The sequence below is a fragment of the Castor canadensis genome, chromosome 7 (genome assembly GCF_047511655.1).
Source record: "Castor canadensis chromosome 7, mCasCan1.hap1v2, whole genome shotgun sequence".
Classification (NCBI taxonomy): domain Eukaryota; kingdom Metazoa; phylum Chordata; class Mammalia; order Rodentia; family Castoridae; genus Castor; species Castor canadensis.
This window is the reverse complement of record NC_133392.1, coordinates 97,743,002-97,756,959: the sequence shown is the minus strand read 5'-3', so window position 1 is coordinate 97,756,959 and position 13,958 is coordinate 97,743,002. Positions and strand designations below refer to the sequence as shown.

Below are 13,958 nucleotides of genomic sequence, written 5' to 3'. Positions count from 1 at the left end.
ACACCATGCCTGTCAGTTAAAGTTTCTTTCTAATATATAACTTTTAAAAATATTTTGGGAGCTGGGGTACAGCTTAGTGCTAGAGTGTTTGCCTGGCATGTACAAGACTCTGGAATTGATCCTCAGTACCACCAAAAAGAAAAAAATTCAAGTATTCATTGGACTCACTTTAAATTTGTTTAAATTACAGAGTTTTAATACTTTTAAAAAATTCTCATGGAAAACAAAGTATATGAATGTATACAAGAACGACTCAATATCAAAGAAACATCCTAGGAATGCTTCTAGGGTACAATTGTATGATCTCAAAATACGAATGTTCCAAGATAAATTCTTTTACGTTATAAGGAATGTTTGTTAAATTATTTTTAACTATATTTACTCTGTATGAAATGCTTAAATTAGAGAAAGCTATTTTAATGCCAAAAGTCATTAAGAAAATGGGACCAGAATTCTGAAAAATTAAATAGTTTTTAATCGTTTGAGAGCTTTGTTTAGGATTAGCAGTAAGATTTCTTGTTTATTTAGATTAAGACAGTTCCTGCAGTGAGCTTTTCTCTAAGTTAGGCTAATCATTTGTGAAAGTGATTAACAAGATTTTTCAATATAAACGTTGCCAAACATTGATTCGGAACCACAGTTTTTTAAATATAATGGCTTGTCAAGATGTAATGTATGTGGCATAAAATGCACTCTTTTAAAGTGTACTGTTTAGTGGTTTTTAAATAATAATAGTCTTGGACCTATGCGACCAACACTATTTTTGAATTCCAATATATGTATAGACAGGGTCTTGCTATGTTGCCCAGGCTGGCCTCGAACTTGCTATATAGCTCAGGTTGACCTCCAACTTTCCATCCTCCTGCCTTAGCCTCCTGAGTACTGGGATTATAGACGTGTATCACTGTGGCAGGCTTCCAGAACTTTTTTTTTTTTTTTTCAGTGCTGAGGATCAAACCTAGGGCCTTGCACATACGAGGCAAGCATTCTTCCTCTGAGTTACACCCCAGCCCCTCCAGAATATTATTACCCCCAAAATAAACCCCTATTCATGAGCATTCATTCTTCTCCCCTTTCTCTCCAGCCCTTGGAAGTCAGTAATCTACCTGCTGACTCTGAATTTGCCATATTATGGGCTTTTTGTGTACATGGAATCATATAGTATTTGAAATTATATATTTGGCTTTTACTTTGCATTATGGTTTCCTTCAAGTTTTGAAAAGTCTTTTTTTAGTATGTATTTTTTAATTGACTTAGTTGTCATATATATTTATGGGGTATAGGGTGACATGCTGATACAGGTATATAATGTGTAATGACCAGATCAGGGTAATTGGCATATCTCTCACTTTGGACACTTATTTCTTTGTGTTGGGAACATTAAAAATCTCTCTACTAGTTATTTTGAAATATTCAACTAATTGTCAACCATAGTTGCCCTACCATGTTATAGAATATTGACCACTTGACACAGTCTTCCAACCTTTGTTTTTTTTTTTCTACCACTTGAACCATACCTCCAACCCTTGGGTTTTTGAAATACCCTGTCTAGCTAGAATGAGATGATATTCCATGGGGATTTTTTTTTGTGCTTCCTGATAATTAATGAACGTTTTTCTTATTAATGTTTGAAGACCATCACATTATGCTTCTAACCCTCCCATCTATTAAAGAGATTGTCATTTAACAGATAGAAACTAATATTGTGCTAAGAGAAACTTAAGCTATAGATTCAGTTTTTCTTAGAATTATCACTCTGCACTGTGTGTAGCATTTTTATAAGTTTTAGACTTGTCTTTAAAGAGAAAAGTTTATTTTTATAATTCTACTCATACTCTGGATGGAAATGTGGGAAGTTTTTTGCTATATCTATTAATCTGAGTTTACAGCATCTGTTTATAGCAATGCAAAAAATACACCAAAAATAACATAGAAAATGACAAAGATATTTAGAATGATAATAATCTGAAAAGGGAAACTATAGCTACTGTGTTAGTTAGTTTTTTGCCACTGTGACATACACCTGAGAGGAACAATTGGAAAGGACAAAGATTTATTTTGGCTTACTGTTTCAGAGAATTCAGTCCATGGTCAGCTGATTGGTTCCATTGCTTTTAGGTTCATGGCAAGGCAGAGAAATCATGGTGAAAGGCCATGATAGAGAAGAGCTTCTTACCTCATGAAATCCAAGAAGCAGAAACTTGAGGAAGGAGCCAGGGATAAGACACCCCCCCGCCCCGCCCCCCCCCCCCCCCCGCAGTGAAATACTTTGTCTGAGTCCCCACTGCCTTCCAATAATATCATCAAATATTTAACCCAGGAATTGATTAATCCATTGATGAGATCAGAGCCGTTATGATACAATCACTTTCCAAAAGTCCATCAGCTAGCAACTGGGATTTTAACATATCAGCTTTTTGGGGGAATTCGTATCTAAATCATAACATTTTGCCCTTGGCCCCAACAGGCTCATGCCATCTCATAATGCAAAAGTGCAGTAGTCCATCCCCAGAGTCTCAGTAGCCCCAGCAATTCCCAAGAGTCCAAGTCCAAAGTGTACTCTGAGACTTAAGGCAAACTCTTAGCTGTGAGCCCCCTGCAAAGTTAAAAAAGCAAGTTACAGACTTCCAGCATAAAGGGTGGGACAGGCCCAAGGTCAATTTCTCATTCCAAAAGGGAGGAATAGGAGACTATCAAGGAAGGATTGGACCAAAGCAAGATCCAAACCCAGAAAGGCAAACATTAAATCCTGCAGCTTTTGTCCATCCAGGGCATATAACAGTATGATGTGAAGGTTTTGGCAGTCTTGCCTCTGTGGTCTTGGTGACTGTAGCTCACGTGGCCACTCTTTCTGGGCTGGCTCTGCTTGCTTCCTACAGGAGATGTTACATGTTCCTTGCATCTCTAGTTTCCTGGACCTCCAGCGGCTCTTGGGTTTCACTCTTACAGCTTCATGCATCATCTTCTAAGGGACTGCCTGCAGGAAATCTTACTCTGCTTCACATTGCCTGGCCTCCCAGGTCTTTCTTTGAAATCTTGGTTGAAGTCTCTGTGACCCAGTAACTCTTAAATTCTGCTTACCTGCAAAACTAGCATCAGGTAGATAATACCAAGGTCTACTGCCAGCTTGAGCAGTGTCTGGGCCCCCTTAGACAATGACTGCAGCAACTTCTGAGTGCCTGGGCTGAGTGAGTGAAATGAATCATGAGGAAACTCCTAGGTGGCCCTGTGCCAGCAGGGTGCCCTCGGGAAAGTTTTTCAAATGAACTTATGATTTTACACCCTGGAGCTTGTAATGGGTAGGGTCTGGTCAGTGTGGAGATAGTCTCAAGTTATCTTTTCTATTGTCCTGGTGCATACTTGGATTCTTTTTAACAATCTCTTTAACAAGCATACCTTCCTGGGCCCCAGCTTTAACCATGCTCCTTTTCTGGCCAAACTTAAGTTTTTCAAATGCTTTTTGCTCCTGATTCTCACTGAAAATGTCGCTAAAAGCAGCTAGCAATATTTACTGTCTTTACTGTCTACATTTTGCCCGGCAATCTGATCTTTTGAGTTCCCATCAGAAGTACTCATTAAGTACCTCTTACAGCATTCTAAGGTTTTTCTAGCTCATTTCTCCAAACTTTTCCAAATTTCTCCTGCAAACCAGGTCCCAAGACTTGAAAATCATGGTCAGGTAAATCACAGTAATGACCCCACCTCTCAGTACAATTTTTCTGGATTAGTCACTTTTTGTCACTGTGGCAAAGTACTTGAGAAAACAGCTTAAGGAAGGAAGGATTTATTTTGGTTCATGGTTTCAGAGGTTTCCATCATGGTCTGCTGGCTCCACTGCTTTTAGGCCCATGATAAGGCAGAAACTTCATGGTGGAAGGGCATAGCAGAGGGCAGCTGTTCCTTGTGGCAGCAGGAAGCAGAGGGACATGAAGAAGGGGTCAGGGACAATAGATAGCCTTTTTTTTTTTTTAACAGCATGGGAATTTGAACACAGGACTTTGTGCTTGCAAAGCAGGCACTCTACCATTTAAGCCACACCTCCGGTCCATTTTGTTCTGGTTATTTTGGTGGTACTGCAGTTTGAACTCAGGGCTTCAAGCTTGCTAGGCAGGTACTAAACCACTTGAGCCACTCCACCAGTCCTGCTTTGGTTATTTTGGAGATAGAGTCTCATGTACTATTTGCTGAAGCTGGCTTCAAACCTCGATTCTCCTGATCTCAGTCTCCCAGTTGGCTAGAATTAGCAGGTGTGAGCCAATGGCGCCCTGCAGTATGTAGCCTTTAAGAACACACTGCCAGTGACCTACTTCCTCCACTAGGCCCCACCTCCAAAAGTTTCTACCACCTTCCAGTAATGCCATCACTGATGGATTATGAATCCATTCCATCAGTGGATTAATCCATTGATTAGGTCAGAGCCCCCATGGTGCAATCACTTCCCCGAAGCCCACTAGCTGACAATCAAGCATATTAACACATGAGCTTTTGGAAGGGACACTTCATGTCCAAACCATAGCATCTGCCATTTAAAGTTTTTCTTCTATGAAAGTATGGAGGTGTTAGGTGTGATGAGCTGGAGGATCCTCTCCCAGGATAACTCAGTCACTCATATGAGTGGTAAGTTGGTATAACTGTTAGCAGGGGACCTAAGTTTCTCAAGTTTTCTGTAGGACTGATTATCTTCACGACATGGCACCTGGTTTCTTCACCCTAGGGAGAATGATCCACAAGTGAGCAAGGTAGAAGGGATGACTGTTACCACCTTTCTTTAGAAATCACACTCCATCATTTCCAGAATATGCTGTTGGTTACAGCATATTGGTTAGCTCTGTCCAGTGTTGGACTATGAATGAGAGAATCATTGAGGACCAATAATTTAAAGAGGAACTATTGTTGGTTTATTTTCTTTTATATTTCTTTCCTGTTAGTGAAATAGGGAAACAGACTGCTTTCTTTAACTGTAGGTCCTACTTGTAAGTGGTGGATTTGAAAGGAAAATGTGAACATGTAAAAAGAGGTCCATATTTAAATGGAAATTAGCCTATTAATAGATTTGGAACTTCAAAGCTATTTCATTCATACTCTGGTCTGGAGTAACATGATTAAGACTTTAAGACTTTAAAAATATGACTTCTTGTTCAGTGACGTCATCATATGTCAAGGAAGATAAGACTGCATCCCTCTTACACCTCATGGAGGACAAGAGAAATACGTAGCATGCTTAAGTCTTCATCTGATTTCAAAACATTGCCTTCACTGGTTGCTTCATCTATGGGATTTATCTATTTTGTCTGGTTTTTAAAAATTGTAGCTATTGTTATTGATTTGTTTGATTTCTTCTATGGTTATTTTTCGAATACTTGTGAAATATGGGGGATAACTAATAAGGCAGGATGATATTTCAATATAAATTAATATAGTATTAACTTTTCTTTTTGAAAGGATGAGTTTTTGAAATGTGCCCTTTTGAGAAAGAATATTTTAGAACAAAATATTTAGAACAAGTTTGAGCTAGCAAAAAGAAAAAGGTGATCCCTTTCATGATAAATTACATGTTTCCATATCTGGAATTAAGCCATATTATTGACTTCCTTTTTTTTTTTTTTTTGACAATACTAAGGTTTAAACTCAGAGCCTTGTGCTATATCACTTGAGCCAAACCCCAGCCCTTTTTACTTTAGTTATTTTTCAGATAGGATCTTGCACTTTTTTGCCTGTGCTAGGTAAATTCTGCTATCTTCCTACAGGGTCTCCCACTGGTTTGGATTTCAGGCTTTCTCCAGTTGCCCAGCTTGGTTGTTGACTTTGGGGAGGTCTCTAACTTTTTGCCCGAGTTTGTCTTGAATAGTGATTCTCCCAGTGTCTGCCTCTGAGTAGCTGGGATTATAGGCATGAGCCACCAAGCCCAGCCCATTATTTCTGACTTCGGCTTCTGAGGTAGCATATTAACTCTGGTTAATTATTAATCTTTTCTGAAACTTTTTCAAAAGTTGAAAACTTCTTCTTATAAAGCCTATTCTAAAATGAAAATTTAAACTAACATTTCAGTGACTTTTTTGCTTAAAAATTTAAGAGTAAAGATTTAAATAATTGTTTCTGTTAGCTAGTGTCAAATCTTTAATACATTTTCTCAGCTGAAAGCCTATTTTAGGAGACTGATTTAAATACTTTAATCCATCCAACAATAAGCAGGATAGGCCATTAAATCAAGATTTGACTCTGGAATCTTATTGTTGGATTTGCTGATTTATTTTTTGAAGCATAATGGATTTAAATCAATATAGTACTTCTCACCATTGATGTACGGGTTTGTTTTTTTTTTAATTAAATTTCTTCTCCATTTCATTATCAGTATAAAGGTTTGGTTTTTTTTTTTTTTTTTTTTTTTGCATTACTGGGATTGAACTCAGGGCCTACACCTTGACCCACTCAAACAGCCCCTTCTGTGTGTGTGTGTGTGTGTGTTGGGTTTTTTTTGAGACAGTGTCTCACGAACTACATGCCCCAGCTGGCTTCAAACCACGGTTCTTCTGATCTCTGCCTCCTGAGTATCTAGGATTACAGGCACCCGGCTTAAAGGTTTCTTTTCTTTTCTTTTTTTTTTTTTTTTAAGCATTAAATTTTTCTCCATTTCAGTATTAGATACCTTGCATATATTTTTCTAAACTTTTTTCCCCAGAGATAAAAGTTAGAATTTTTGGCTATTTGATATCTAAGTATAATATTAACTTGAAAGATAAAAATTAATAAAACATGAAGGAAAAGACTCTTCAGTGGTTTAGGAGACAGTGATTATTTGCTAGATTCTGGGCAAAAGCTTCTCTATTTCTTGTGCTTTGAGAATTCTAAAACTGAAATATTACTCAAATTTAAGTAACCTTTGACCCACTTTCTAAGTAGTAGATACAAATTATAGGCTGCACTTTTCTAGGCATTATTTGTTGTCAGGAAGACATTTTTCCTCATTTAACAAACACCCATCTGTTTCCATTTCATGGAAAACAACTAACCACCTTACTCACTGCTGGGAAACTTAAGGTAGCAAAGCTGTAGCTTTGTAGTACAAGGTTTTTTAGGGTGAAGTCTGATTCAGGAGGCCCTTGAAAGTCACATCTGTCCATTTCTCTTTCATGCTTACATTCCAAGCATGCACCAGTGCCTGTAATGCTGAGAACCACACCTACCACGAGATCATCTCTGGCTTCTCCCGCTTCCATGTCAGGCAGAACCAAGAGCTGTGAAATGAGGACTAAGAGTAACTGTGCTGAAGCTGATGGTTGTGATGTTGGGATCTTGAGGGCTGAAGGTTCCAAAGAAATGGTACATACAAAATTCTGTCTGACTTGAAATGCTCCTTTTCTGGTGCTCTGGATACTGAGGCTAAGAGGTTACAAAGTGACACTGCCTTCTGGGGAACAGCCATTCTGCTCACTTCTTAATAGTATAAATTATTTTATGTAAAGGGTTTAATTGAAGCCCAGATTTCCTTCTTTGGATTTTCCCCTGTTAATAGATGTACATGGATTCTGTTTGTTTTGAAGGTGGTAAAAACTTTAAAACTGGTTAGTATTTAAAGAATTTCCAGGCAGGCACTAGTAGCTCACTCCTGGAATCCTAGCTACTCAGGAAGCAGAGATCAGGGGGAGCATGGTTCAAAGCCAGCCCTGGGGCAAATAGTTCACTAGACCCTATCTTGAAAAAAACCCATCACAAAAGGGCTGATGGAGTGGCTCCAGAAGCAAGAGTGCCTGCCTAGCAAGTATGAGGCCCTGAGTTCAAATCCCAGTCACACCAAAAAAGGAGAAAATATTTGTGAATTATATATCTAACAAAGGGCTTACATTTAGAATATATAAAGAACTCTTAAAGCTCAATAATAAATAATTCAATTTGAAAATGGGTGAAGGGCTGGCAGACTGGCTCAAGTAGTAGAGTGCCTGCCTGGCAAATGTAAGGCCCTGAGTTCAAACCCCAGTACCACCCAAAATAAATAAATAAATAAATAAATTGAAAAGGGGCAATTACAGTTGTTATTGAGGATATCTAAAAATTTGGAAAATGAGCAGCCATTTTGCAAAACTGTCTAGCATTTCCTCAAAAAATAAAATGTAGGTTAGCATCTGAGCCTTCCATTCCTAGAATTGAAAACATACATCTACACAAAAACTCGTACACAAATTTTCATAGCCTATTCATGATACTCAACAAGTAGAAACAACCCAAATGTCCCTCAGCGAGAAACAAAGAAACTAAATGTGGTAGATCGATACAATGGAATTTTATTCAGCCACAAAACTTGGTCTTTGTAGATGAGTCTTGGAGACATTATACTAAATGAAAGAAGCCAAACACAAAAGTCCACATATGGTTTGAGTCCATTTCTATGAAATTTCCAGAATATGAAACTCCAGGGAGTCTGAAGTAGCGGTTTCTTCAGAAATTAGGAACAGGGGGAGCTGGAAGTGACTACTAATGGAGAAGGTGTTTCTTGGTAGGGTGACAAAGTGTTCTGGAATTAGAAAGTAGTATTGGTTGTACAACTCTGTGAATAAATAAAAAACCCACTAGGTTCTGTATTTTAAAAGAGTGAATTTTTGGCTGGAGGTGTGGCTCAAATGATAGAACGTCTGTTTAGCAGGCACCTACTCTATAGTGTTTGTTGTTTTTAATGAGCTATCAGAAGACTGAAATTAGTTGTTAGACTATTTGTAGAGTCACAGAACATGGCTATCTTAGTTTTACAAAGGTTATCAAAGCTGTGTATGAGACAGAGTTCCTTAGGACAGCCAAGTTGAGCTTATTTCCGTATCTTTGTAGAAAGTTTTGTTTCATAGGCTGTACTTTTAAGTACTGTTTGGATAATATAAATCCTCCTCTCTCTAATGTTTACTCTTCATCTTATTGGTGAAAAGTATGATGATAGATACATTGTTTTTTGTGCATTCTATGGATTTAAATAGTTGAATTCAAAATGAACTAAGCTTGCTACAAAGTTTTACTCTTTTTAACAATTCAAGTTTTTTGAGACAGGATCTTGCAGTGTAGCCCAGACTGGCCTGAAACTAACAACTGCATTTTGAAGTAAAATAAATTTAGGTTTTCTTGGCTATAAAATATTAATGAATGATTTTTATAGTTTAATCTCATTTAGTATATTTTGATAATAGGGAAATCCTATTTTCTTTCTTAGTTCTTTTTTGTTGTTTTGTTTTTTGGTGGGACTGGGATTTGAACTTAGGACTTTGTGCAAAGTAAGTGCTCTACTACTTGAGCCACACCTCTAGTCCATTTTGCTCTGCTTATTTTGGAGATAGAACTATTTGTCCAGGCCTGCCTCAAACTTCAATGTCCTGATCTCAGCCCACCACGTAGCTAGGATTGCAGACATGAGCCGCTGGTGCCTGCCTTATAGTTCTTACGTCAGTGTAATTATTTTAATTCACTATGTTCTTAGCTTGCAGACCACAGAGAAGTGCAGCATACCTACAGCCTGGAATCTTTTTGCCGCTGCCCTTTTTACGAAGAAGCCATGCATTTAGTTGAAGAAGGAAAAATTTACTCCCGAGTACTGAGGTGCCATTCCATTTCTGCTTATGGTAGTGGAAAGCCTTAAGGGGCTGTTGCTGTGTTTATGTGACATTTATTAAATTATGTTTATGAGAATAAAGAAAAAATCACTTTTGGTCCAAGTAAAGAGTTTTGTTCTCAGTATGGAGAAGATGTGTTTTACATTAAGCGCTCGGTTAAGCCTTGTTTGAGTCCAGATTTGTAGTAGGTTTGATCATGAATGAAGCTTAACAATTGTTTCCCCTGTTCATTACACAGAACTGAAATGTTGGAGTGCCTAGGAGACAGTGATTTCCTTGCCAAGCTTCATTGTGTTCGACAGGCTTTTCAGGTACTTTTTAAACATGAAGCACTTTGCCTGGCCACCCATCTCCACCTGTGCTATAGAGTCCAGTGCACATATGCAGACAGCTCCTGGCTCTTATTATCTTATCCCTGTTGCTGATGGCAGATGGGAACTCTACTAAGTTTGTTTCTTCCTACCACTTTGTCTTCATTTGTCACCATCCTATCCCAGCTTCCCAGGTCCACCACACTTTGTCGATCAGGATTTTTTGATGCTATAGGTGTATTAAAATGGCTGCTTAAAAATCTTCTTTGTTGGGCTGGCGGAGTGGCTCAAGTGGTAAAAGCGCCTGCCTAGCAAGCATAAGACCCTGAGTTCAAACCCCAGTGCCACAAAAAAAGAAAAAAAAATAAAAATCTTCTTTGTTATTATCAATTAGTTTGTATTTTAGGTTTTTAAAATTTGAATCTGTGATTAAAATTACTGATTTTCTAAAAAGAAATAAGGTCAATTTATAATGAAATATCTTTTATGCTTTTCTAAAATTATATAAAATAATTTTAGACTTTCCACTTATGTTAAACAAAATTTAAATTCATATTTATCTCCCTTTAATCTTTTTCTGATTATACCTTGAATGCTATAAAGAGCTCTTTTTATTTTAGGAAATTTGGACTTTTTTCTGTGGTCTGCCTGTTGACATAGTACCACATGCAGTGCATTAACTGTGTTAGGGTGATTTCTGTATAGATGTGCTATAAAACTGGCTCTCCACATTCATTATAGGTCTCTTTTTGCTTTGTTTGGGGATTTTTTTTTTTTTTTAGGTAATTCTTTCAGAAACAGCCAACAGAATATTCCTTGCTGAAAGCGGAAGAAAAATTTTATCAGCTTTAATTGTGAAAGCACGAAAGGTAAACTTGTAAACAATTTTTTAAATTACTGCTTTTGTTTAACTGAAGATTAAATAATTTTTTGGTAGTACTAAGTTTGAACTCAGGGCTTTGCACTTAGTAAGCCACTTGAGCCACACTTCCAGTCAGTCCTTTTTGCTCTGGTTATTTTGGAGGTATGACCTTACTTTTTCCCAAGCCAGACTGGATCATGATACTCTTATTTTCCTCCTTCCACCTTAGTTGGGATGACAGACATGTGCCATGATGCCCAGCTTTTTTCCATTGAGATGGGGGTCTCAAGAAATTTTTTTGCCGAGGATAACCTGCAACCATGATTTTCACAATCTTAGCCTCCTGTGTACTTTGGGATAACAGGCACACATCACTGTGGTCAGCTATTGATTGAGATAGGGGTCTTGCTAATATTTTTTTTTCCTACCTGGTCTTGAACCATGATCCTCCCATATCAGTTTCTTAAGTAGCTAGGATTATACGTGTGAACCACTGACAGCTCACTAAAATACTTTAAAATTTTAATAGTTGGAAAAATTTTTGTAGATGGTTAGAAAGGCCCACATATTAAAAATAACCCAAGGATTGAGCAAGGTGATTCATTCCTGTAATCCCAGCTACTCAGGAGGTAGAGATCTGGAGTATTGTGGTTCAAAGCTAGCCTAGGCAAAAAGTCAACCAAACCCCATCTCAAAAAGCTGGGCATCAGATTGGGGATATAGCTCAGTGATTTAGTGGTTGCCTAGCATGCATGAGGCCCTGGGTTTGATCCGCAGTAACACACACACACACACACCCAAAAATGGGCATGCATGGTGGCTCATGCCTTCCATCGATGCTACATGGGAGGCATAGGCAAGTGGATCATGGCCTGAGATGGCCCTGGACAAATAACACAAGACCCTATATAAAAAATAAACCAAAAAAGGACGGGGGCATGCCTCAAGTGGTAGAGCACCTGCCTAGTAAGAGCAAGGCCCCAAGTTCAAATATCAGTACCATCAGAAAGCTAAATAAACAAATAAAAATAATCCAAAGAGCATTGATTTCCACTTGGGTTCTTTTGTGTATATAAAGTCCATACTCTCTTGACCAAGTTGTTTCTTATAAATTATTCAGAATTTGCTGCTGCTATAACCACAATTACTATTATTTCTAATATCTCCTCTTAACTCCCCCGGTACTATTCAGGAACAGGGTTACAGGGAATAGTGTATTCAGAAATCTGGACTACAAATTTATCTGTGTCTTACTCATCTTCCTGGGTCTGAATGAGGGAGAAACAATGACAAGTACTTCATTCAGATTCTAAGGAACTACTTTACTTTAAGCAAGGTTTCTCCAGATGATGAGAAAAAAAAAAAACAGCACAAAACAGGCCTTCCTGGAGCCATTTGCTCACCTGGTTTCCAGATCCAATCCCTTTCAACCTCAATTCTGTCATTTGTATCATAGAATTATATTTATCTTACCATATTTCAGAGGATTGTTATTATGATGAAATAAATGATAAGTGGGAAAGTAATTGAAAATGTAAAGTACTAATAAATAAATGTAACACAGTATGAACCCCTTGCAATTCCCAGTGTGAATCTTACATTGCTCTCTCAGTCTTCCCTTAACAGATAAAGGGATTTGCACTAGAGTGCTTCCAAAAGGAGCAGAGCTCATCAGAAGCATCACACGGCATCTACAACAACCACATTTTCATCTTAAGAATGACCTACATAAACATATACATTTGAGTGAAAAACAGTTTGCTGTGATGTTTTACTAACACTGTGATTCTTGGTTTCTGCAAAATAGCAACAAAATAGTAAATGAATAGTAGATAATTTGACAATCCTTAAATATTTTCTAATTCAGTTACCTAAAATAATGACGATTCAACCAACTTACTCGAAGATTACTTATTTATTTTGTAAGCTTGAGTCTTGTTATAAAGTTAAGTTTAGGACTGAAATGTGTTTTCTTCTGTAGAATCCAAAGAAGTTTGAAGACGTTTTTGATGAAATGATATATTTTTTAGAGCAGACTGATCATTGGGATAGTACTGAAATGGAGCTTGCTGCTAGAGGGGTAAATTCAAATTTCATATAATATTTATTCCTCTTAGTTATTTGCACGTGTGTACATGAGTTAAGGCCACTGTTTCTTTATCCTTGTTAAATGACAGTCAAACCAATTGGACAAAATCATTTTTCTGACAGTCTTAAATATTAGAAACTATATTCTCTATATATTGGGTCAATTGTTGTAAATAATTGTTTTTCAGAAATAATTCCTTTTCTTTGTTCACCCCTCTCTCCCACCCTTCTTTTCTTTCTTCCTTTCATTTACAAATTAATTGTCAGGCTGTAGCAGGACAACAAGCAGCTCAGTGGAGCTAGGGATTGAACAAATGAATCTACTGAGATCTACTGAATTAGAGCCAGATTCTCAGTGTCTGAATGGGGAGGTATAAAAAGTTAGAATTGAAGTTAGAACTGCCATGGTGAATTCATAGGTTGTAATATATAGTTATGGAAATAAATATAAAGGTTTGGGTGTACCTAAATATACTTCCTACCCTTGTTCATTGAGAGAACTTGGGAGCAGCACCAGTACAAAAGAAATTATCCCAGCACACAGATCTCTACTTCTATCACTTCACTAAAAGGAAATGTGAGACCCTGAATTCAAACCCCAGTACCACCAAAATAAATAAATATAATGGAACTAGAACTCCTTAGAAAAATGCTTATTTCAGTACTGTAGGTAGGAAGAATAGATACTGAGCCTGGAGCATCTCGTAGTAGAAGCATAAAGAATGAATTTACAAGGCCCTGAAAGGCATTCTAGGCAGAGAAAGCAGTAGGTACAAATCCACAGAGGCATGGTCTTTCTAGTGTTCCTCTCTTAGTGAGTGGAGTCAGTGTCCATTTACTTCTGCAGGCCAGAAACCCAAGTCTCGTTCCTTCACTCTCTTCCTTGGTCCTTACCCACTTCATATTCATCTCTAACTTCTAAATATTTTTTAAAATTTTTCTTTAGCTTTTCTTTATTCCTGCCACCTCTATCTTGACCTAAGTTTCTACTATTTTTCCCCAGATCTACCTCAGTATCTTTGTATTCCGATTCCCTGCCCACTGCCCTCCTCCCCTGAATTACTCTTTCCCCTCTATTCCAGTCTCTACACTTCTACAAAATGATCTTTA

The 13,958-nt window shown here is 37.6% G+C and overlaps 1 protein-coding gene across 9 annotated transcripts in view; it reads left to right on the top strand.

Moving 5' to 3' along the window:
* The window catches only part of Miga1 (mitoguardin 1), a 70,193-nt gene that overhangs the window by 43,584 nt on the left and 12,651 nt on the right, over positions 1–13,958 (top strand). For 7 of the 9 annotated variants that reach the window (XM_074079705.1, XM_074079703.1, XM_074079702.1 and 4 more), the window contains exons 9-13: positions 7,147–7,320; positions 9,455–9,573; positions 9,826–9,898; positions 10,681–10,767; positions 12,742–12,840. In XM_074079705.1, the coding sequence (XP_073935806.1) occupies positions 7,147–7,320; positions 9,455–9,573; positions 9,826–9,898; positions 10,681–10,767; positions 12,742–12,840 (552 nt within the window). The remainder of the gene's footprint in view (positions 1–7,146; positions 7,321–9,454; positions 9,574–9,825; positions 9,899–10,680; positions 10,768–12,741; positions 12,841–13,958) is intronic. The other 2 variants (XM_074079706.1, XM_074079707.1) reach the window with 2 other exon arrangements.